The sequence below is a fragment of the Macaca mulatta genome, chromosome 1 (genome assembly GCF_049350105.2).
Source record: "Macaca mulatta isolate MMU2019108-1 chromosome 1, T2T-MMU8v2.0, whole genome shotgun sequence".
In the NCBI taxonomy this organism is placed as follows: domain Eukaryota; kingdom Metazoa; phylum Chordata; class Mammalia; order Primates; family Cercopithecidae; genus Macaca; species Macaca mulatta.
The window spans coordinates 19,965,110-19,988,079 of record NC_133406.1 but is presented as its reverse complement, the minus strand read 5'-3'; the positions used below and the strand labels follow the sequence as shown (position 1 = coordinate 19,988,079).

The window sequence follows — 22,970 nt, the reverse complement described above, 5'->3', positions numbered from 1 at the left end:
GAAGCCAGGGGACTCACTGAAGAAATCAGGTGACTGTCATGTGCTTAATGTGTGGCTGCCTTATAAGGAAAATAAAGTGATGCATTTTGAAAATGAAATAAACAAAAAAAAGCAAAGTCTAGGAGTAGATGGCTTTACTGGTGAATTCTACTCATTTTTAAAGAAGAATTAACACCAATGATTCTCAAATTCTTCCCAAAAGTTGAAGAGAAAGCACTTCCTAACATTCAATAAAGCCAGCATTACTTTTGATACCAAAGCCAGAAAACAAAACTACAAGAAAAGAAACTACAGACCAATATTTCTTATGAATATTGATACAAAAGTGCCTACCAAAGTACAAGCAAACCAAATTTGGCAACATATTAAAAAGAATATACACTATGATCAAGTGGGGTTTATTCTTAGAATGTAAAAATGGTTCAGCATATGACACTAAATCAATGTAATACACTACATTAATAGCATGAAGAGAAAAAAACAACAAAACCCCACATGATCATCTGAATTGATGAAGAAAAAGCATTTGACAAAATTCAACACCCGTTTTTTAAATGCCCCAAAAATAAGGAGTAAGAAGAAATTTTCCGAACATAGTAGAGTCCATATATGAAAATACACCACCAGCATCATACTCCATGGTGAAAGACTGAAAGCTTTTAGCCTAAGATAAGGAACAAAACGAGGGTTTCCATTTTTGGCCGTATGTTCAACATAGTACTGGAAGTTCTAACTGAAGCAATTAGGCAAGAAAAAGAAGGAAGAAAGGAAGGGAAGAATAAAACCACTTCTGTTCACAGATGACATGATTTTATATGCAGAAGATCAGACACACACAAAACCTGTTACGGCTATTAATAACAAGCAAATACAGCAAAGTTTAGGATACAAAATCAACATACAAAAAATCAGTAACATTTCTATACACTAACAATGAGCAATTTAAAAAAGAAAATGAAGAAAAAAATTGCATTTACACTAACATAAAAAAATATAAAATACTTAGGAATAAATTTAACCAAGGAAGCAAAAAACTTGTACACTGAAAATTACAGAACATTGCTACAAGAAATTAAAGAAGACTAAATAAATGGAAAGACATCCTTTGTTCAGAGACGATAAGTCTTGACATTATTAAGATGACAATACTAACCAAAGCAATCTCCATTCAGTGTAATTCTTATTAAAATCTTAATAGTGATTTTTGTAAAAATGGAAAAACTCATCCTAAAGTTCATATAAAATCTCAAAGGGCCCCACAAAGCCAAAACAATCGAGAAAAAGAAAGAAAATTTGAACTGTCACATTTCCTGATTTCAAAATATACTATAAAGCTACAACAAAAGCAAAACAATGCAGCACTGGCATAAGGATATACAAATATGTCAATGGAACAGAATACAGAGCCCAGAAATAAATCCTTGCATATTTGGTTGACTGACTTTCAACAGGGGTTTGCAGAGCATTCACTGGGAAAACGACAGTGTCTTCAACAAATGGTGCTGGAAAAATTGGATATCCACATGTAAAAGAATCAAGTTGAACCCTTGCCTTACACCATTTACAAAAATTAACTCAAATTTGATCAAAAACCTAAAGGTAAGACTATAAAACTCTTAGAAAACACCAGGGAAAACTTTATGACTTGGATTGGGCAATGATTTCTCAGATATTACACCAAAAGCACAGGCAACAAAAAGAGAAAATAGATAAATAGGATTTCATCAAAATTATAAACTTTTGTGCACACCTGTAATCCCAGAAATTTGGGAGTCCAAGGCAGGTAGACTGCTTGAGCCCAGGAGTTCGAGACCAGCCTGGGCGACATTGTGAGACCTCATCTCTACAAAAACAAACAAACAACAACAAAAAAAACCTTTTGTGCCTCAAAGGGTACTGTCAAGAGAGTGAAAAGGCAACCCACAGAATGGGATAAAATATTTGTAAATCTTGTATCGATAAAGAATCAATATCCGGAGGCTGGATGAGGTAGCTCACGCTTGTAATCCCAACACTTTGGGAAGCCGAGGCAGGCAGATCACCTGAGGTCAGGAGTTCGGGGCCAGCCCAGCCAACATGGTGAAACCCCATCTCTACTAAAAATGTAAAAATTACCCGGGCATGGTGGCACATGCCTGTAATCCCAGCTACTCGGGAGCCTGAGGCGGAGGTTACAGTCAACCAGGAGGTGGAGGTTACAGTGAGCCAAGATCATGCCACTGCACTCCAGCCTGGGCGATAGAGCAAGACTCCATCTCAAAAAAAAAAAAAAAAAAAAAAAAGAATATCTGGAATATATTAACTCCTACATTGTGGTCCCAGCTACTTGGGAGGATGAGGTGGGAGGATCACTTGAGCCCAGGAGTTGAAGTCCAGCTGGGACAACATAAAAAGACCCCACTTCTTAAAAAAAAAAAAATTAACTCATTTTTTAAATGGGCAAAAGACTTGAGTAGACATTTCTCTAAAGAATATATACAGATGTCCAGCAAGCACATAAAAAGATGCTGAACGTCACTAATCATTAGGGAAATGCGTGTCAAAACCACAATGAGGTCCCACTTCACACTTTTTAGGATGACATTCAAACACACACACACACACAAAATAACAAGTGACAAGTGTTGGTGAGGATGTGGAGAAATTGGAATCTTAGTGGGAATGTAAAATGGTTCAACCCCTGTTAAAAACAGTTTGGTGGCTCCTCAAAAAGTTGAACATAGAATTATCATACAGTTTACAATTCTTCTTCTAGGTATATGCCCAAAAGAATTGAAAGCAGGGACTGGAAGAGATATTTGTACATTCATGTTCATAGCAGCCTAATTTATAATAGTCAAAAGGTGAAAGCAACCTGAGTCCATCAACAGATCAATAGATAAACAAAAATTGTGGTAGATGCATATGATGGAATATTATTCAGCCTTCAAAAGGAAAGAAATTCTGACACATGCCACAACATAGATGAACTTTGAGGACATTATGCTAATTGAAATGAGTCAGTCACAAAGGACAAAGACTATATGATTCCATTTGTATGAGGTACCTGGAGGAGTCAAATGCATAGAGATAGAAGGTTGAACGGGGGTTAAGAGGAGGCAGAATGGGGAATTAGTGTTCAATGGGTACAGAAAGATGCCCCAGGCTTACTTCACCAGATTGTAAATTTTTTTTTTCCAGGAGAATGACTCAGTTTATTATTCTCAATTTGACCCTATCTATCCCACTTTAGGCTCAAACACTGCACAGAGCTGCCTCGCCTAACCTCTTAACAATCACATCCCTGGAAGGTGAAGGGGGTAAACCACAAAGTCAGAAACATTGGGAAAAGCCACGGTCGCATGCACACCTCTCAAGGAAACAAACTACAGAAAGGGCTCAGTCATTGTACACAGCAAGTGTGCAGTGGGCAAATGCTTAAGTTCTTTTGACAGTGGCCAAATGCTTAAGTCCCTGGTTTCTTGGGATCAGTCATGGCCCAAGGTTAGTAAGAAGGCCAACAATGTTGTGAGCAGGATTCAATTTCTACAGGGTCATGGGGCATCCTTCACCATGTGAAGGGGCTCCAGCAGGTTGGACATGATCAACAGCCATCCAGATTAGGATCCTGATGCCCTTGCCAGCGCTCGGGCTCGGGCAGCTTTGGCCTCGTCTTCTAGCTCATCTAGGAAACGCTCCTGGGAAATGGAGTAGAAGGTGTAACCATAAAGAGCTAACACCAGGGCCCCGATGCCTAGGCCGGTCACGATGTTCCGGGTCCGCCGCCGCGGTAGGACCTTCTGCCACTGGGCAAGCTGCGCCGGCCGCATGGAATACAGTTGCTCAGGTGTCAGCTTCTCCCCAGTCGAGTCGATACGCTGAGCGAACGGGGCCTCTCCACGCTTAGCATCCAGAGGGTCACCAGCCCCCGAAGCTGCCATGTTGCCGCTCCTCCCTTTGCGGTCTAAAATTTTTAACTTAATACTACTTGAGTCACCTCTTCCCACTTGGACATCCCTGTTCGCAGGACTGTTCACAGCTGAGGGTCATCAGACCAGGCAGGACCCCTATGGTCTGCATGTGTCATGGTGAAGCCCTCCTTCATCCGGCCCACAGGGCCCCTCATTGAGATTTTCTCTTTCTATTGCTGCTTGTCTTCCTCTTTTATCTTCCTCGTGGAGAACGTCTTTCTGGTGTGTGAGAGAAGCCCCCCTCTCTCCCTGTTTCTAGCGAAGATGTTTTGTTTATACCTACAAATGCTTTCCCTTTCTGGGGCTTAGGCTTTTGGAAAGTAGGGTTGGGAAGACTGTAAGTCCATGTCTTCTTCCTTCCCCACCAGGGCTACCCTAATGGCAAAGGACAGTTACCCTCTGATCCAAGACCGTGAGGAGGTGGGATTCAGAGAAGGGAGCTGGGAGGTCAGTCACGTCCTTATAGAAACAGACCACCAGTAGATCCTACAGGGTTCCAGGCCCAGTGAGGTAGCAGAGGAAGGTTGATACAGAGAGGAAGGAAAAGAGTGAAATTGCCTCCAGGTCAAATTTCACCTTTCTCACAATGTGGTCTGGGGGAGGCTAGCATCTGTGATAACAGAAAAACTTTTCCAAATGCTGATGGCTTCTGGCTGGACATCAAACTTGACAAAGGCATGGATAGATGGTATTTTTATCATTTATCATCTCACTGCTCACTACAAGCAAATCACGTGGCACATAGTAGATTCATTGAGTAAATGAATGAATAAATAAATGGATCAATAAGAAAAGATCTCACCAAGATTACTTTCCTTTTCTCTTTCCTCCCCAAATTAAACAAAACCTGAAAGTAAATTTGATGTGGACCTAGAAGTAGAAGAGACAGTATATTCAGTATTTTTAATGTGCTGAAGGTGCTGAGGTTTCCCTGTGTAACCAAAACACAGGTTCAGTCACTTGCCCCTTGCAGAGTCCAGTGAACAGGAATGAGGTCTGGTATAAAGAAGGTGATTTTGTATCCCAAAGCTAGCTTAGGGGAAGAAGTACAGGCTTCCCTGCCTTAAGGGTACCGCTTCACATTTGGAGCAGAAAGTGGGCACTTTTGGCCAGGAATAGTGGCTCACACCTCTAATCCCAGTTCTTTGGGAGGCCAAGATGGGTGGATCACCTGAGGTCAGGAGTTTGAGACCAGCTTGGCCAACATGGCAAAACCCCATCTCTAATAAAAATACAAAAAATTAGCTGGGCGTGGTGGTGTACGCCTCTAATCCCAGCTACTCAGGAGGCTGAGGCAGGAGAATCACTTGAACCCAAGAGGTGGAGGCTGCAGTGAGCCGAGATCTGTTCTCCAGCTTGGGCAACAGAGTGAGACTCCATCTCAAAAAAATAAATAAATACAATAAAAAGAAAGCGGGCACTTTTAAAAGGGGACCTGGCATGAATGACATGCAGGGCAGGAAGTGAACAGGTAGGGGTCCACATACTACCTTCAGTGCCTTATCTACCAGGTAGTCAAGTTGGTGCCTTGGAGGGTAGAACTAGGTTATAAAGATGGCCGAAACTCTCCAGGTGGGAGACAGTTTCATAGCAGGCATACTTTGAATTGTAAATTGATTGTTGTCCTCAAGGCAGTTTCCTGGTGGGAGACAGTCCCACTCTAGAGCTTCTAAGCACATAGATGAACTTGCTCTGTAGGAAGTGTCTGGTGAAGGGGAGGTAGAAGGTTATAATTGCATTTCTGAAAGACTAAGTAGGAAGTGGGGAGCATGGAGAAATAGAGAAAAGAGAAGAGAAGTAATAATAATAACAACTCATTCTCTATCTCTTAGAAAAAGGGTAGAAAAAAGGGGTTACTCAGTTACACCTACACATCTATTTCGAGATTTCTTTTTCAGCAAAGCATTCCTTGACCACACACCAGGTTCTGCCTTAACTGAATGTTTCTCTGGCTGGTGGGACCCGAGGACCCTACCTCTTCCAGACACTCTACCTATGTGGAGATGCCTCCTGGGGACTCCTTCATGGGCATCACCAGCTTTGTCTTCACAGCGAGGCATCCTTTGGCTGGTGCTAGGGGAGTGTGGGCAGGTAGAGTGGGTGGCTTTTACTGCAGAAGGGCAGGCAGACACTGAAAACGAGGGAAGACTTTCCTAGCATTGTCCCGATAGCAGCGGAGGCTGTTTTTCTAGATATCACAGGGATATTCTCATGTAATCTGATGATAACTGAAATGAGTGACTGAAGCAAAAGTCTCAGTCAATCAAGGTTTATTAAGCCAGCTTGAGGGAGCATCCAGGAAAAACACAGACACATCTGTGGCTGTTTTTTTCTAAAAAGGTTTTCAGAAGGTTTAGTATTTATACATTTCCTTAAAGGGGGGAAGGCAGGTAGGAAGATGGGCAGGTAGGTGGTAAGGTAAATGGTCACATTATTGTGAGACTTTAGTTAGTACCCACTAAATCTACATTTTACATAAGATAAGGTGAATGTTTGAAGAGAAAAAAGGGAGTAAATGAAGAACTGATTATGCAGACTTCTCCGGATAGGTGGAGGAATGATTGGTCTCATCTTGTCTATGTTTTGCACCTGGGAAGGTAAGTTTGTAACTGACATTGTCAATATAGAATGAACTGACTAGTTTTTGGCTCTAGCTGTAGACTGTAGCTCTAACGTTATAATTGACATGTGCTTCTTTATGGGAGGTTGGCAAAGAATTTACTTATGAATGATCCGTGGGGTGGTCCTTTGTAGATGCCTGAGAACTTTTACCTTCCAGTGGGGAACCGCATAATGCTAGTAACAGCAATTCATTTGGAAGAGAGCATCATATGACTCAGTCTCCAGGCTTAACCTTCCTTTTTGCATAAGGACTTTGGGGGTCCTGAGAGTTTTTTATTTTCCTTTACACCAAATTATACCAACAAACACAAGGGCCGATGAAAGAGGATTCAGCTGCATAGTGGGTCCCAGAGCCAACTATTAAGAGATGAAAGGACATTAGGTTAAATAAAAATTCCAATCAAAAAGTGAGGTTTGGTTTTGGGTTTTTGTTTGTTTTATTTTGTTTTGTTTAGGGAACAAAAGAACCTTGTGAAAGGGTTCTAAGCAATGAGTTAGGAGACCTCAAGTCTAAGATGAGCCAGGGGCGTCAAGTAAGCTGGTAACAGCACCTTGCCTTATAGGCCAGCAGGCCTTGGTCTTACGTTATGGGTCACATAGCCTTAGTGTCATGGGTCACAGAATGCCCTAAGAGTAAACTGATGAAAATGATGAAAATGATGGGCCAGACAACTGAGGAAGCTGCACATCAGCACCCGCTGAGTTGTTGCAAACTATTTTTTAATTGCATTGGAAATGTGTTCGATCATATAGGCAGAATGTAAAATCAACCTAGAGAACATAACAGGATATTACATTGGACTTTTCCGGTTGTGTTAGGATCTTTGCTGAAAAGAACTCTTAACAAGCACCTGCACCTTCTAAAGGAACATACTTGAAATAATTGCTAAAAGGTGGCCAAATACTAGTTCTTTGAATTTTAGCCAATCACACACCTCTAGGCTACATAATGGAAAAATGAACTTATTAAAGGGATGTGAAGATGCCTTTAAAGAGAGCTGGAGTGTTGGTTTGGTAAATTACTCCTGCCTCTGGGAGGAAGTCACCTCCTGTCCACCGCCACCTAGCCTAATAACTAGTCCCAGAAGAGGGGAGTCAAGGCTACCCTCTCACCTGAGGATGTAATTCAGGAGTCAAACCAGGAGAGAAAATGGAAGTGAGAATCAAGGGCATCCATGTGAAACAGAGAAAGGAAAAACCACTCGGTGGATCCCCAAGAGTGCTGGTTCAGCCTCCGTCCTCCCCTGCTGGAATCCCACCTGCCTTTCGAGGCCCAGATCCATCTGCCATTCTGGAAGCCTCCTGCAGCTGCCAACTTCGACAGTAATCTCTTGACCCCCTTACAGCGCACCTGGCCATTGTGGGCCCTCGGATGCTGCCCAGGTATCATGGCAGCAGCACTCCCTGGGTTATAAGTGACCTCTGTCACATGCGTCTTTCACCCCATCCCCAGCCCCAGAGAAGACAAACATCTCACCTCTCCCCACTCAGCGCCTTGCCAGAGGTGCTCAGAAAACAATTCATGAGTGATTACACAGCTAGTTAGGTACAATTCTGCAGGCCATTTGTCTAAACTCAGTCCCAGGCCATCGAAGTTACTCCAAGCTGGATACTGGATACCTCTAATTCTCCTTATGTGTTTCCAGCTGGGTTCTGAAAGATACAAGATACCCATCTTTCTCAAACATAGTGTCTCCAGGCTGGATCACCCAATGGAAAGGCCAAGAACATGCTTAGGGCAATAGCAAGATAGGGAGCCCAACACTTTTTTTTATGTGATGATTTACATAGGCATCATGAGAAAAACTGGCCTTCTTAAACAGATGGCTTAGCGTCGGATCTGCTTTTAGTCGCACATGGGTGACTGAGGTGAGATGTGCCAGGTCTTTTCATGCTTGGGGCTCCTACTCTGCTGGCACCGACCCACGCCTTCTAAGACTGTGACTTTTAAAGGTTCCTGCAGCACTTCCTGTGCAGGTCTGCTCCGTAGCTCCAGGCGCTACGCCTTCTCAACCCACAGGTCAGGGAATAGAGACCCAGCAAGGGTCAGGGATCTGAGTCCAGGGGTGGGGAGCCCCCTGGGTGGGGAATTTATTCGAGGGCTGGGGCAGATGCTATGGATGAGGCTTCCCCACTCCCTGCTGTGCAAGGAGAGCCTGTTGTTGGCATTGCCAGCACACCACCAGCAATTGATCCTCCGGCTCAGAGCCCATTTACCTGAGCAACTTGCTGCAGTGCTCTGAGGTTCCATTTCCTCCATTACAAAACAAAGCTAATACTATCATATCTCTCTGGTCTAATGCCAGAACTTTAATTAGGCTTAAATGAAGCATAGGAGAAAACAACTCACCCAGGACCTAGCATGCTCCTTCAGGCCTTTGTTAAGGTTGGGGCCCTGGGGGACAGGAGGGCCCATCCTGGAGCAGGAACAGGAAAATGTGACTGACTCTCCTTGACACCCTGAGTGGCAGATCCAGAGCACTGTCACCAGGAACAAGGGGAAGCGCACTAGCAGGAGCCTCCCAGCCCTCCGCTGCAATGTCTTCCAGGCTGCTAATGGGTTTCATGTGTGCAGAGGCCAATGCATCAGTCCTGGGGATGGGGTCTGGGACAGCTTCTGTGGCTGTCTTTTTAGCCGTGAGCAGCCGCATCCTTTTACAAATAATGAATGCCATTTTCCATAGCTGCCATGATGTGAGAAAACTGAAAAACAACCCAAGGTGAGAGGACAGTCTGTGCTGCTGGGCAGAGGCCAGAACCTGAAAATGAAGCAGAAACTCAGACCCCAGGTTGGCATTCTGTGAGATTCAGAGGACCTGGGTCGAGGAAGGAGTGTCTCCATGGTCACAGCACAAACAGGTCACTTGGGAAAATGTACACTCCCTTCCCCACCCAGGGACCTCATTATCCCACCCACCAAGACATCCCCAAAATATGATTTGAAATGAGCAAAGGATGCTTTCTCATTTTTACGCACATTGTTATAAATGAAGCATCTTTTTTTAAAATGTACTGTTTTATTGCTGTGTTACAGGGATTTGCAAACTTTTCCTGTAAAGGGCCAGATGGTAAGTATTTTAGACCTTTGCAGATCACACATACAGCCTGTTTCAACTACTCAACTCTGCCACTACAATGCAAAAGAAGTCATAGGCAATAGAAATGGCATAGAAGCATTCCAACAATACTTCATTTACAAAAACAAGTAGGGGGCTAGATTTGTCCCACTGGCCTCTTTGTCACACTCATGCTCTATGATATGTCATCTAAATAAAACCAGTGTGTTTGTGCTGCAAATACAATTATAGGATAATTTATCTTCCAACCAAACTCCTGCCTTCAAGCCCTTTCTATGTAAAAACCCTGGAAGCACCCCTGGTCCTGCAGAACATTCCCGATACCAGCTGAGGCTTCCGTGCACTAACTCAGGAGGCCTTCCGGGCCAGGGGCAGGAGGAGCCAGGAATTCTGAGTTAGTCCTGAAGACACCCAGAGAGCAGAGAGATCAGTGCTCTTGGCTATTCACATAGGAAGGTGGTTTTCTGTTCTTTTCCAGAGAACTGCACAGATAATACACAGATCAATGCCAAGTAAAACAAAAAGGAAAAGCTGGCTCTGTCCGGGAAAGAGCTGACAACAAGCATGTCCTGACTGGGAAACACTTTCTGCTGCTTCCTCCCCGCTGCCTGGCAGTGAGGGCAGAGGTGGGACTGGGGCCATCGGGGCCCTCACGTGCTGGGGGGGCTGCTGTGCTCAGCAGAGGATGCCTCTGCAATCTCGTTTCCTTGAGATTTTCAAGAAAAGGTGAGATTTTCATTGCTTAGAATGAGGGATAGAGACAAGATTTCTTGAAGAACAGGAAGGGCAAGACTTCTTACAGTTTTTCCCAGCGCTACTATGATAATCATCATGGCCTGATGAAGGTTAGTATTCTAATTTATTAATAGCTTCCTAAGTGCCAGGCACTGGACTAAATGTATAATCTCCATTTTATAGAGACGGAAGCAAAGATGTGTGTGTGTGCCTGTGTGTGTGTGTGTGTGTGTGTGTATGTGTTTATGTGTATGTGTGTTTCTGTGTATGTGTATGCATTTGTGTGTATGTGTATATGTGTGTGCATGTGTGGATGTGTGTGTGTTTGTGTATGTGCATGTGTGTGTTTATGTGTATGTTTGTATATGTGTGTGCGTATGTGTATGTGTGTCTGCGTATGTGTATCTGTGTGTGTATGTGTATATGTATGCGTATGTGTGTCTGTGTGTTTCTGTGTATGTGTGTGTGTTTGTGTATGTGTATATGTGTATGTGTCTGTGTGTTTCTATGTATGTGTCTATTTGTGTTTGTGTGTGTCTGTGTGTTTCTGTGTATGTGTATATGTGTGTATTTGTGTGTATGTGTATATGTGTGTGCATGTGTGTGTGTGTGTGCATAGAGAGGGAGACAAACTTTGTGTGTGTGTTTCTGTGTGTGTGTGTGTTTGTGTGTGTTTCTGTGTGTGTGTGTGTGTGTGTGTGTGTGCATAAAGAGAAAGACAGAGAGAAACTTTATTTTAAGGAATGGGTTTACATGACTGTAGAGGCTAGGGTAATCTAAAATCTGTAGGGCAGGCAGACAAGCAGGAAACCCAGGGAAGAGTTTCAGTTCAAAACCGAAGACCATTTGCCGGAGGAATTCCATATTCCTTGGGAAATTTCAGTCTTTTTCTCTTAAGATGTTCAACTGTTTGGATGAGGCCCACCCATGACAGAGGATAATCTGCTGTCCTTAAAATCTACGGATTTAAATGTTAATCTCATCTAAAACACCTTCACAGAAAAATTTATAATATGTGACCTGTCCAGGCATGGCAGCTCACGTCTGCAATCCCAGCACATTGGGAGGCTGAGGTGGGAGAATCGCTTGAGCCCAGGAGGTAGAGACCAGCCTGGGCAACATAGTGAAACCTCATCTTTACCAAAAATACAAAAATTAGCTGGGTGTGGTGATACACGTGCCTGTGGTCCCACCTACTTGGGAGGCTGAGGTGGGAGAATCCCTGGAGTCTGGGAGGTCCAGACTGCAGTGAGCCATGATCGCACCACTGCACTCCAGCCTGGGCAACATAGCAAAGCCCTGTCTCAAAAAAAAAAAATTAAAATTAAAAATTAAAAAATTAATGCTGTATTAAAATAATAATAATAATAGTTGACAAACTATCCAGGTACCATGGCCCAGACAAGTTGACTTATAAAATTAACCATCACAGTTCCCATAGGCAGCATCTGCATCACCAATGGAGCCTGTTCAAAACACATAAGCTGAGTGCAGTGGCAGGCACCTGTAATCCCAGCTACACAGGAAGCTGAGGCAGGAGGATCACTTAAGGCCAGGAATCCAAGATCAGCCTAGGCAACATAGCAGAACCTTGTCTGGAAAAAAAAAATTTAAGTATATGGAAGGATGTTTGTAGGTTATATGAAAAAAGAAAGAAAGAAAAAGAAAGAGAAAGAAAGAAAGAAAGAAAGAAAGAAAGAAAGAAAGAAAGAAAGAAAGAAAGAAAGAAAGAAAGAAAGAAAGAAAAGACAGAGAAGGAAGAAAGGAAGGAAAAAAGGAAGGAAGGAAGGAAGGAAGGAAGGAAGGAAGGAAGGAAGGAAGGAAGGAAGGAAGGAAGGAAGGAAGGAAGGAAGGGAGGGAGGGAGGGAGGGAAGGAGGAAGGAAGGAAGGAAGGAAGGAGGAAGGAAGGAAGGAAGGAAGGAAGGAAGGAAGGAAGGAAGGAAGGAAGGAAGGAAGGAAAAGTGTAAAAGGAAGGCTTCGTCCTGGATTAGTGGCTCTCAAGTCCTCTTTCCCTCCTACCAGTGGGATAGTTTTTAGTAAGTGAAATATTGCACACAACCCCCAAACACATAACAGATACGACAGAAACGCTCTGGCAGCAAAGGGGAGGTGGGGTGGACAACCTTGACCAGCCTTGTCCAGGGTGCCCCTTTCCTTCCCTTGCTCCTGCAGGTGGCTGGTGAACACAGGCTGGGTGGGGTAACTTGAGCATTGCTGCACGGGGGAAGAGCTGAGGTCTCTTTCAGCCCCTACATTCTGAGTGTTCATCCAAAAGGTCTGGCCCTTCAGCAGCAGCCTGGGGTTGGGCAAGCATAGACTTCACAATCGCGGTTAGCCTTCGTATCCCCAGCTGTCCTTCTCACTCTCTGGTTTCCTGTGCAGACAAAGAATCGAAGGGGACAGAGGGCTTTGAGACTTTGGACTCACCCCAGGCCCACTTTTCCTTCGATTACCCTTTGCTGTGCCCTTTGAAGTGCCCTCTCATCTGTGCCCACCTGAGTAGAGCCCAAGGGAGAAGAACTGAGCCTGACTCCCAGGGGCGGAGGGTTGCCACAACAGGATGGGCAGTGAGAGGTGGGCAGCCTCCCCTAATCTGGCCTGCAAGCACAGGAAGCCCCTGCCAACACATAGGCAGGGCCGGACGCCAGCAGCTCAGCTGATGATCCCGAAGCTCAGGCCAGCAGCTGGCAGCCAGGAGGAGTATTATAGCTCTATCTAGTAATCTGGAACAGAAGCCAAGGGAGCGGCCAGCCCCTCAAATCGGGACCCGCGGGGATGTGCGGCCCTCAGGCGCAGACACTGGCAAGCAGGAGCACTGGGAAGGGGCCCAAGCCCAGAACTCCTGTGGAAAGCGGGATCTGAGTCGAGCTGGGAGGGAGAGCGTGGCTGGCAGCACTTGTCTCCATTCTCTCATTCTTTCCTTCAATAGGGGGTCAGCAGGGCACACAGCTTCCCAGCTGGAGACCAGCACTCCCTGTCTCCCTGGGGACTGCATGTGGCATCATCTGAGTTCCAGCTGATGGGATCTGAGCAGAAGTAGACCAGGACAGCTTCTGGGTCACATCTCTTACAAAAGAAGGGGGCATCTTCTACTCCCCCTGGGCTTCCCATGGGCTACAGGTGCAGATGTGACCCACCCAGGGGACGACAGAGCATCAAGAGGGGAGAAACCGGGGTCTCGGGATGGCCTTATGCATCCAGCCAAACTGCCAGGACCCCCCTGCCTCTGGACTGTTCTGTGAGAGACAAATGAAAGTCTACCCTGCCTGGCTGCCCTGGTGCCCTCACTCACATGCACGACAGGAGAGAAGAACAGAGACTGGAGGCTGCTCCCACACTTTCTTCCAGTCCCACTAGTCTGGGAACAGAAGCGAGGAGTGTGACAATGCAGGATGCTGGGGAGAAGAGGGGGGCTAGGAGAGCTGCCCCTACTGGCTAGCGTCTCGGTGCCACCTTAGCATTGTAGGGCTCAAGGGAAAACTTCCCCTTCGCTCTCTGAAGGTTTGGTGAAAAATCAACTGACAAAAGGCAAATCAGTAAGAGAAAAGGTATACAAAGTTACTAACGTGCACAGAGCAGAAAATCACAAAGCGATTACCCAGCCGCCCAGTAGGGCACATCTTGAGGTTACAGAGAGAAGAGGACTCAGAATATGACCAAAAACAAGTAATGGTGGTTCATCAGGTTATGGTGGCAACACAGGTTATGGAAGGGGGAGAAGAGGAGGCCTGGCTAGCAAAGATCACCTTGTTACATACCTGAAGCCCCACAGGTGGCAGCCCTCAGAGAGCATAGCAGGTGAATGTTTCTTTCAGATCTTTAAAGGTGTCAGTTCTTTAAAAAAGAAATCTCAGACTGGGCACGGTGGCTCAAGCTTGTAATTCCAGAACTTTGGGAGGCCGAGACGGGTGGATCACGAGGTCAGGAGATTGAGACCATCCTGGCTAACCCGGTGAAACCCCGTCTCTACTAAAAATACAAAAAACTAGCCGGGCATGGAGGCAGGCGCCTGTGGTCCCAGCTACTCAGGAGGCTGAGACAGGAGAATGGCGTAAACCCGGGAGGCGGAGCTTGCAGTGAGATGAGATCCGGCCACTGCACTCCAGCCTGGTCAACAGAGGGAGACTCTGTCTCAAAAAAAAAAAAAGAAAGAAAGAAAAGAAAAGAAAAGAAAAGAAAAGAAAAGAAAAGAAAAGAAAAGAAAAGAAAAGAAAAAAGAAACCTCAGTTAATCTTTCCTAGATCCAGACAAGGGAGGGCCTCCGAGACGGCTGCGTCAATCAGATTCGCTGCAGGTGCAAATTTCCCCACAAAAGACAGCCTTGCAGGGCTGCTTCTGTTTGCGGGCTCTGTGAACAGCCATCTCAAAATGTGTCGAAGAAATATATTTTGGAATGAAATATTTTGATTTTCTTCAATATGCCAGTGAGACCCCTGAGAGCCCGGAGGTAAGCATGGAATTTACAACCACCCTGGACGGCCTCTGCCCCCTCCTATTTTTGTGCACCTTCCCTCTCCACTGGCGCTCACTTGACCTCAGACTTCCAAAATCTCCAAGGTGTCAACTATTTGATTCAATGAATTAATCTGAACCAAAGACAAAGGGCCCCCAAAAGGGAGCTCTGTCCTATGTCGAGTTTGCTACCAATGATTTAGAACTCATTGATGTTGAATATTGTCTCTTTCTTTCTGTGTATATTAAGAAAAGAACATATTTTTCTACTTCATTCTATTAATATGATAAATTATAATATATGAAATCATTTTTATTAATTCTGAATTTGCTTTGTTTTCCTTGGTCTCAAGGTACCAAAAAAAAAAAAAAAAAAAAAAAAAAAAAAAAAGCCCAAGGCCAGTACTCAGTGCTTGGACCCCGTGAGCTGAAGTTTATCTGCTCTGGCAGCACAAAAGGCCAAAAGGGAAGCATTTTACTGATTTTTTTATGGTTAGGACTAGTTGGTAATTTTCCAAGATAGATCAACCTGGATAAAATGATGATTTCCTAGAAGGCAAGAAATTCTTGCTTGATAGTATTTTTTGTATGAGAATTCACTGCTCACCACAGGAACTCTTGTGAACAAGAAAAATATTTACTTAGATGAGACCAAGGAGATTATCCAGTTAAAACAAAAAAGGTTAAGGTCTAAGGATTTTTGTCTGGCCAACAGGGCACCATGAAATACCCAGAGACCTGTCTGTAGGATATGCAGATGAACAGGTTGCAAAGATTCCAATGAATGAGTCAGAGAACAGAATCCTTCACTGACGAGAGTGGTCCATAAAAGAGTTGTACCTACTTTGATCTGGGAATATTTGCTGTCTAATCTGAGAGTTCTACAGAAGCCTTGACTTTGAGGTCAGTGTCATTGATTTTTATGTTTAGGGTGAGACAAGACCTGGCAAGGCTCCCTGGAGAATAGGGTGTGGCCAGATCAGAGGCACGTTGCCCAATTCCCAGCCTCTCCTCCCATAAGAATCAGCATGAGGGAGAGAGAGCCCAGTAGTGAGGAGGGGGGTCTCGGATTGCTGGCCTTCAAGTTACAATGCCACCGCATCAGCAAGGGAAGCAAGAGCAGAGGGGGAACTGAGCCAGATGCTGGGGGAAGAGAGAGCGTGGGGATGAAGAGCAGGGAGGAGCCATAGAAGCTGAAATTAGGCCACTGTGGAGGTGGCACGTCTGAGAACACACCTGCTTGGGCCGGGGGGCGGGGGCTATGAGAGACACGTTCTGGGGCTCAGCTCTACCTTTTTTTTTTTTGGTGCTACCCAAGCAAAGTAGCATATGGAAGAGATTTGATTTCTCCCCAAATGTTGATGCTAATTTTGAAATCTTTCTATTCTAACAAGACATCAAACTATATAATAGGAGGACACACAGATTGCTCCCCAAGTGACAGCTTTTGAAAGAAAAGCCCACACGTTCTGCGTGATGTTGTTCCAAAAACGGGTGCTAGGTGGGATGAGGTGCCACCTCGGCACGTCTACCACCTGAGGCTCCAGAGCGGCAGGAGGCTGCTGCCAGGGCTCGCCCCAGAAGCCGCACGCTTCCTAGGGTTAAATGTCATTCTAGACTAGGAAAAAACACCTCATGGTAGCATCTTCTGCCAGCAGGACTTGAATACGATCTCTCCAGAGAAATCTACCTCTCCAGGGAAATCCCTGTAAGAGTGCATAGCAGCCAAACAGCAGTGCAAGAAATGTCCCGCACACTCATCTTCAGAATCTATATGAATTGCACTGTGATTTATCCTAGATGTCGACTTTAATGCATGGGAAAGAGAGGAGTGAAAATCAAGATGGAACCTGTCAAAAGTTTTGTAGTTGAAGAGCCGATCCAGCCTCCCTTCCTCACTCCCTCCTTCTCTTACTTCCTTTTTCCAAGTGCTGACCATTAGGACACGGCCAACTTTACTGCCAACTTCCAAATTTTAATCCTCTAAAATGCATTTTCTTCTTCAGTTACAAAGGAGCCATCTCAAGGATCAGAAAAAGTCTCCCTGGACTTTGCTCTCATGTATGCAACTGAGGGGCCTGTGTTTGCAGAGCGTAAGATGCCACCTCAGGCAGCCCTGCCACCCTTCGGGGCCAGCCCTCTGGCCCCTGTGTCCAGGCTGAGAGCATGACCACAACGCATGCAAGTACCTCTCCCTGCAGCCCAGCCTCCAGCCCATTCATACCTTTCCGATAATCACCAAACCTTCCCACTGGGGGTTTGTATGGAGAGAACTCTTTCTAACTATTTTTCCCCTCTACTCTCATACCACAGCAATCATCAAACACAGAAGACTTCTGTCACCATATGTGGGTTTTTTTTTACCACACACTCCAAGCAGAGGACACCAGCTGGGTGTCCTCTGTTTGAGTTCCGACACTACCTACATGGAGATAGTGTCAGATCCCACAGGTTGAGGGCTTAGTCCCCAAGACTGCCCCCGCAAACACACCAGTCGAAAGTCCAGACCTCCGGAACTTCTGACCAATCAGCTTCAAGAGGGGATCATGCGACCCCTTCTTTGGGTTTGATTAATTTGCTGGATAGGCTCACAGATCTCAGGGAAACACTTACATTTACCAGTTTATAATAAAGAATATTGCAAAGGACACAGATGAAGAGACAAGTAAGGTGAGGTATGGGGGAAGGGGTGCGGAGCTTCCATGCCTTCCTTAAGCACCACCCTCCAAGAACCTCCATGTGTCCAGCTATGCGGAAGTTCCCCACACCCCGTCCTCTTGGGTTTTTATGGAAACTTCGTGACATCAGCACTCCTTTCCCCAGTGTATAGGGTGGGACCCTCATAGGAGGTCTTAAGATGCACAGTCAGAGAGGCTGGGGAACATTTGAGTGGGAGGAAGGCAGGAGAAGGTCAGAAGCATGACCGTGAGGCCTAACACACCCAACATTATAATAAAAGACTAACGAGGGCTATGGGAGTTGTTAGCCAGGAAGCATGGACGAAAACCAGTATCTATCATAACACCACGGGGCTACACTTATATTCACCGCCCTCTGTGGCCAGCTCTGGGAACTTCTCCTTATTAGAAGTGAACCTCTTGACTGAGGTACACGTTTTTAAGATAAGCGCCCTGTGAAGGATGGGAAACCTGAATGTCTGAACTCCAGAAGCTGCCCCGGAAAAGAAACCCTCTCCAGCCTCATCTGCTTTTTGGAGGCCACAGAGACATTCCCAGACTAAAGCAAGCAGGCCAGGGGCGCTCCTTTTCCACTCCAGCCCGGAGGAAGCATCTCTTGATGTTGAGAGTAAGCTTTTTCCTTACTCCTTATTCTGTATGGAGAAGACTCACATCTTTCCAGCTTCCATGCATTACCTAAGCAGCCTTTATAAGCATAAGAATGATTATTACAACCAAGATCACCTCCTTTGTGCTCAGCCCTGCCCTCAGCACTTTCTGTGCTATATCTACTGAAATCTTATCACCACCCTGTGAAGTGGTCACTAGGATTCTTGTCATACAGAGGAGGAACCGGGGCTTCAAGAACTTTAATAACATTTGAGATGTCATTGTCCAGGGCACAGAAAGCATTTCAAAGCCAAAGCTCCACATGATTACACGATTCAGTCTCCTCAAATCCTGCACAAACACACCACCCCCAGACAGAACAGGGGAGCTGCCAGCCTCCGGAGTCTCCAGGGCTCCTCACTTCCGGGACGCATTCTTGGGCTGTACCGGTGATGTTTTAAGCCACAGAATTGACCTTGGATGAAGAGTGTCCCAGAAGCTCTTCTCTAAGCCACATGGAGTGGCCTTCTCTGTCCTCATCCCTCCTTCTTCCCCCTGTTTGCTTTCTTGTCCCCGGCCTCTGTCCCTGTTCAACTCTGCAGACCTGCTTCTGCACATCTCCAATCCAACACTCTGCCCCTCATTCCTGACTTCATATATTTGAGCACTGTTTTCTAGGTCCTCCTCCAGGCTGTGCATCAGGACAACAGTGGTCCCCTTCTCTGACCCTTGTGTCCGCTCTGTGCCTTGTCTGGCCACCAATGCACCAGCCAAATCTGTCCAGTAGTGCCGAAGCCCGCTTCATGCTGCTGAGCGGGACAGCTGCTGACTCCTGGGAAGTGCCTTATGATTCCCACACATTCACCTCCATGACCATCGTACTTTCCTCCTCCCATCAGTCCTGGGAAACAGGTCCCATTATTCCCATGTATATGGCAAAGAAACAAAAGCTCAGAGAAGCTGAGGAACTTGTCCCTGGTCTCACAGCTCCTGAAGGGCTGCGTGTGTCCTTGCACCCAGGTCTGCTGAGTCCAGTGCTCTTGGTCTTTCTGCTTCCCTGCTTTGCATAAACACCGGCCCCTTCACTGAGGCAGGGCAGGGCAGGTAGGAGCACACTCTAGGATAAATTCAAGTAGAAAGACCCCTCAGTAATGACCCTGCAATATGCTCTGGCACTGACAAAGCTGGAAGAGTCCTGGGAACCAGGCAGAGAAGCACTGGAAAGAGGCAAGTTGAAGCTGAGTGCTGAGGGCCCCGAGGGTCAAGGAGTCTCGGAAAACAATGGTGGGGGTGGGGGGCACGTGCACACTGGAAGGAGGGACACGTGCAGACAGACAAGGGACTTGTACACAGATCAGCATTCGGGTTTGACCTTAAAGACAGTAGGGGGCAGGGAGGGTTCTTGAGGAAGGCGATGCTGTAAGGAAATGTTGGGAGAGGAAGACTGTGTGGTCAGTTGTATAAACAAGTGCTGCAGAGGGGGAAAGCCTACAGTCCAAGAGCAGCCGGGGAGGAGGAGGTCATTGCAATCATCCGGCCTCTGCCAGGAGGAAGCCTCTTGCCGGGTAGGTGAAGCACTCACAAGTCTTCTCCCTAGTTTACCACATGATCTATCTGATGCACAAGATAGGAAGGCCATAGCTAGGAGAATGAGAAGCCAAAATGTCTTGCATTGCACCCCAGGCCAGGGTACACAGCCCACCTCAGTTGCTGGGGTGGGGTGGGGGAAAAAAGAGAGTCCCATGGGAGGGGGACCTCACATTGTAGCTCTTTCTGTCTCTGCCAGTTACAGGGAGAAGCTCTGAGGTTTTGCTTCTCTGAAGGTGACCCACATGACACTGGCATCAGAAAATAGAGGAAAGTCATCAAAACATACATTCCCAGGCCCAGCTCCAGCACTAATGAATCAAAATTTCTTGTGGATGGTGAGAAGATCCCAGTCATATAATCTTTCTTTAAAAAAAAAAAAAAACCATGATTTTTTTAGAGCAATGTTTTTAATCAAGGTTCACCAAAGAAACAGTCAATAGGAGATATAGAGAGATAGATAGATGATTGATAGATAGATACCTAGATATACAGACAGATGATAGATAGATAGATAGATAGATAGATAGATAGATAGATAGATAGATAGATAATAGATGATACATAGATAGATAATAGACAGATAGACAGATAATAGATAGACAGATAATAGATAGCTAGATGATAGGATGATAGATGATATATAGATAGATGATAGATAAATAGATACATAGATGATAGAATGATAGATTATATATATAGACAGATAAATAGATAGATGATAGATGATATATACAGAGATGACAGATAGATGATATATGGATAGATGATAGATGCATAGATACATAGATGATAGGATGATAGATATATAGATTGATTGATAGATAATAGATAGATAGATAGATAATAGATAGATGCTATAACATCTGTGTGAAGGCTTTTGTGTGGTCATAAGTTTTCAACTCATTTGGGTAAATACCAAGGAGCACGATTGCTGCATCATATGGGAAGAATATGTTTCGTTTTGTAAGAAACCACCAAACTGTCTTCCAAAGTGGCTGTACCATTTTGCATTCCCACCAGCAATGAATGAATTCCTGTTTCTCCACAACCTCACCAGCACTGGGTGTTGTCAGTGTTCTGAATTTTTGCCATTGTTATGTGTGTAGAATGTGAACTTTTAACAAGCTCTCCAGGTACATCTCACACTTTCTAAGACTGAGAGCCACTCTCCAGCGGTGTACCCACTATCTGAGAAATTGGGAGTGACTTTGCTGAAGAAACTGGAACTTCAGAAAAGCAACCGCAGGATCTCTGGAACTTTGGCTGAGGTTCTAAGTCCCAAAGGACCTCAGGATCTGCATTTCATTTTGTTCTGCAAGATGTTAATAACCACCTAGTAATGCCTCAGCCTGGGGAATCAGAAACTCCTGGAATCTACCAGAAAGCTTGTGAAGAGTCCTCAGGTGATGGCAAGGAGTTGTTTCATTTGATTGGTTTTGTTTTTGAAAAGGTTAGGTTCAAACCTCCCAATGTGTATTCTAGCCACCCTCAGTCCATACACAGGATGCTTTCAGCTTTGGTTCCTGTCAGTTATTGCAGGAACATAAAGCAGCCATCATGCATAGCAGCTTCAATCTCATGCACTCTGTGAGCTTGCCAGAGTCATGATCCCTGGCCCACCCCCAAGGGCCCGGTGACGCACGAATCTTGAGTCAACAGCTTCCAGCACTGAAGAGGCACTGGCCTTGAGCCACCTATCTCCAGCACATGCCCAGCTGCCCCAGGGCTCATGCTTTATCCTTGGAGGGCTTGGCGGCCTCGTGGCCTGCTCTTACTCAGCTTACTGAGCGTGGTGAGTGCCCAGCTTCCCTTTCAAGGGCTGAGCAGAGGCTGGTCCGCCTACAAAGTTAAAGCAACTTTAACTGAACTGTCTTGCAAAGCAGTCCCAGGATCTGTTCATACTCTCTGGACATTAATTGCTCTCTGTGGTGAGTGACCTTTCTCTTTTTTATTATTATTTTATAATTTTATTCTATTTTAATTTTTTTTTAGAGATGAGGTCTCACTCTGACACCCAGGCAAAGTGCAGTGATGTGATCACAGCTCACTGCAGCCTCCAACTCCTGGGCGATCAAGCGATCCTCCCACTTCAGTGTCCCAAGTAGCTGGAACTACAGACTTGTGTCACCAAGCCCAGATAATTTTTTTAAACACTTTTTTTTGTAGAGACAGGGTCTTGCTTTGTTGCCCAGGCTGGTCTCAAACTCCTGGCTTCAAGCAATCCTCCCACTTCAGCGCTGGTTAATGGGAATTGGTGGGATTTGATCTCAGTTTCTGTTCTTGGTTTGTTCAGTGTGTCTAGGAAATGGGGTTAATGCATCTACGATAGATCAAAAAGAATGCACTCATTTCAACACGAATAAATTGCTGCAGCCTCATTCTGCTAGGGCGGTGGAGTCCTGATGCTTCCCCCTGGCTACTCTGAAGAACAAGACCAAACCAATCCCTCCCTGTCTGTTTGGGTCAGTTTTCGTATTACTGAGGACACCGTACACCTCTAGGGGAGTCACTTCAGCAACAAGCCTGGCTCAGCAGATTTAATTTAAGACAAGCCTTAATAGGTACGTCATAGAGGAGAATCTGCCAGACAGACTGAAATCTGGGAAAAAGATCTGTAGGTGAGGCCGCTAAGACCCCACTGCAGCCTGGTGAAAGGAGAAACTCATTTCCCCCCACCAGGCCCTAAGACAGTCTTTTAAAGTAGAATAGACTCAACAGACATGGGATGCGGGGAACAGAGCTGGAGCCTGGTCCCTGCTGAAAGCAGGCATGCTTTAGTCCCTTCATTCCTTTGGACTTAGAACTTCTATTTTCTCCAAAGAATAGTCGGTGCAGCCAAACTCTAACCCAGGAAGTGTAAGCTCCTCTGCCAAATGTGGGAGAGCTGCTTAGGATGACAGTGATGGGCCTGCTGCCTTCATGAAGGATATCAGTAGGACCCTAAAAGAGTAGAGCCCCTAATGGTGGCCATGAAGCAATCCCAGTGTTTATCTGGACCCTCCTGTAAACCCAGCTGTGCGGCTAGCTCTTCCCGCGTCTGGAAAGCCAGGCTGCGGCTTACGAGACAAAGAGAAGTTTCCTCGTCATGAGAACTATGGTCATGATCATAGTTCAGTTATTCATATATCTAGTGTGACTTTCATTCAAAGTGAAAGCTCAGCTTGTTGTAGGCAGGAAGCACGCACAGAGAATGGCAGAGTCCTAGTGAGTCTGCCTGCTGGGGCTGCCCAACACAGTGGCCCAGGCTGGGTGGAAGG

At 45.5% G+C, this 22,970-nt stretch overlaps 1 protein-coding gene and 1 long non-coding RNA gene across 2 annotated transcripts in view; one reads left to right on the top strand and one right to left on the bottom strand.

Annotated features, from left to right (window-relative positions):
• Positions 1-3,482: 3,482 nt before the first annotated feature.
• LOC695277 (cytochrome c oxidase assembly factor 3 homolog, mitochondrial) lies at positions 3,483-3,933 on the bottom strand. The gene has a single exon (XM_028847747.2). It carries the CDS (start codon positions 3,918-3,920, stop codon positions 3,600-3,602), a length of 321 nt encoding a protein of 106 aa, XP_028703580.2. The 5' UTR covers positions 3,921-3,933; the 3' UTR covers positions 3,483-3,599.
• Positions 3,934-21,528: 17,595 nt separating this feature from the next.
• The window catches only part of LOC114678951 (uncharacterized), a 51,701-nt gene continuing 50,259 nt past the window's right edge, over positions 21,529-22,970 (top strand). Inside the window, exon 1 of the long non-coding RNA XR_003730599.2 lies at positions 21,529-21,641. This is a non-coding gene — a long non-coding RNA (uncharacterized LOC114678951). The remainder of the gene's footprint in view (positions 21,642-22,970) is intronic.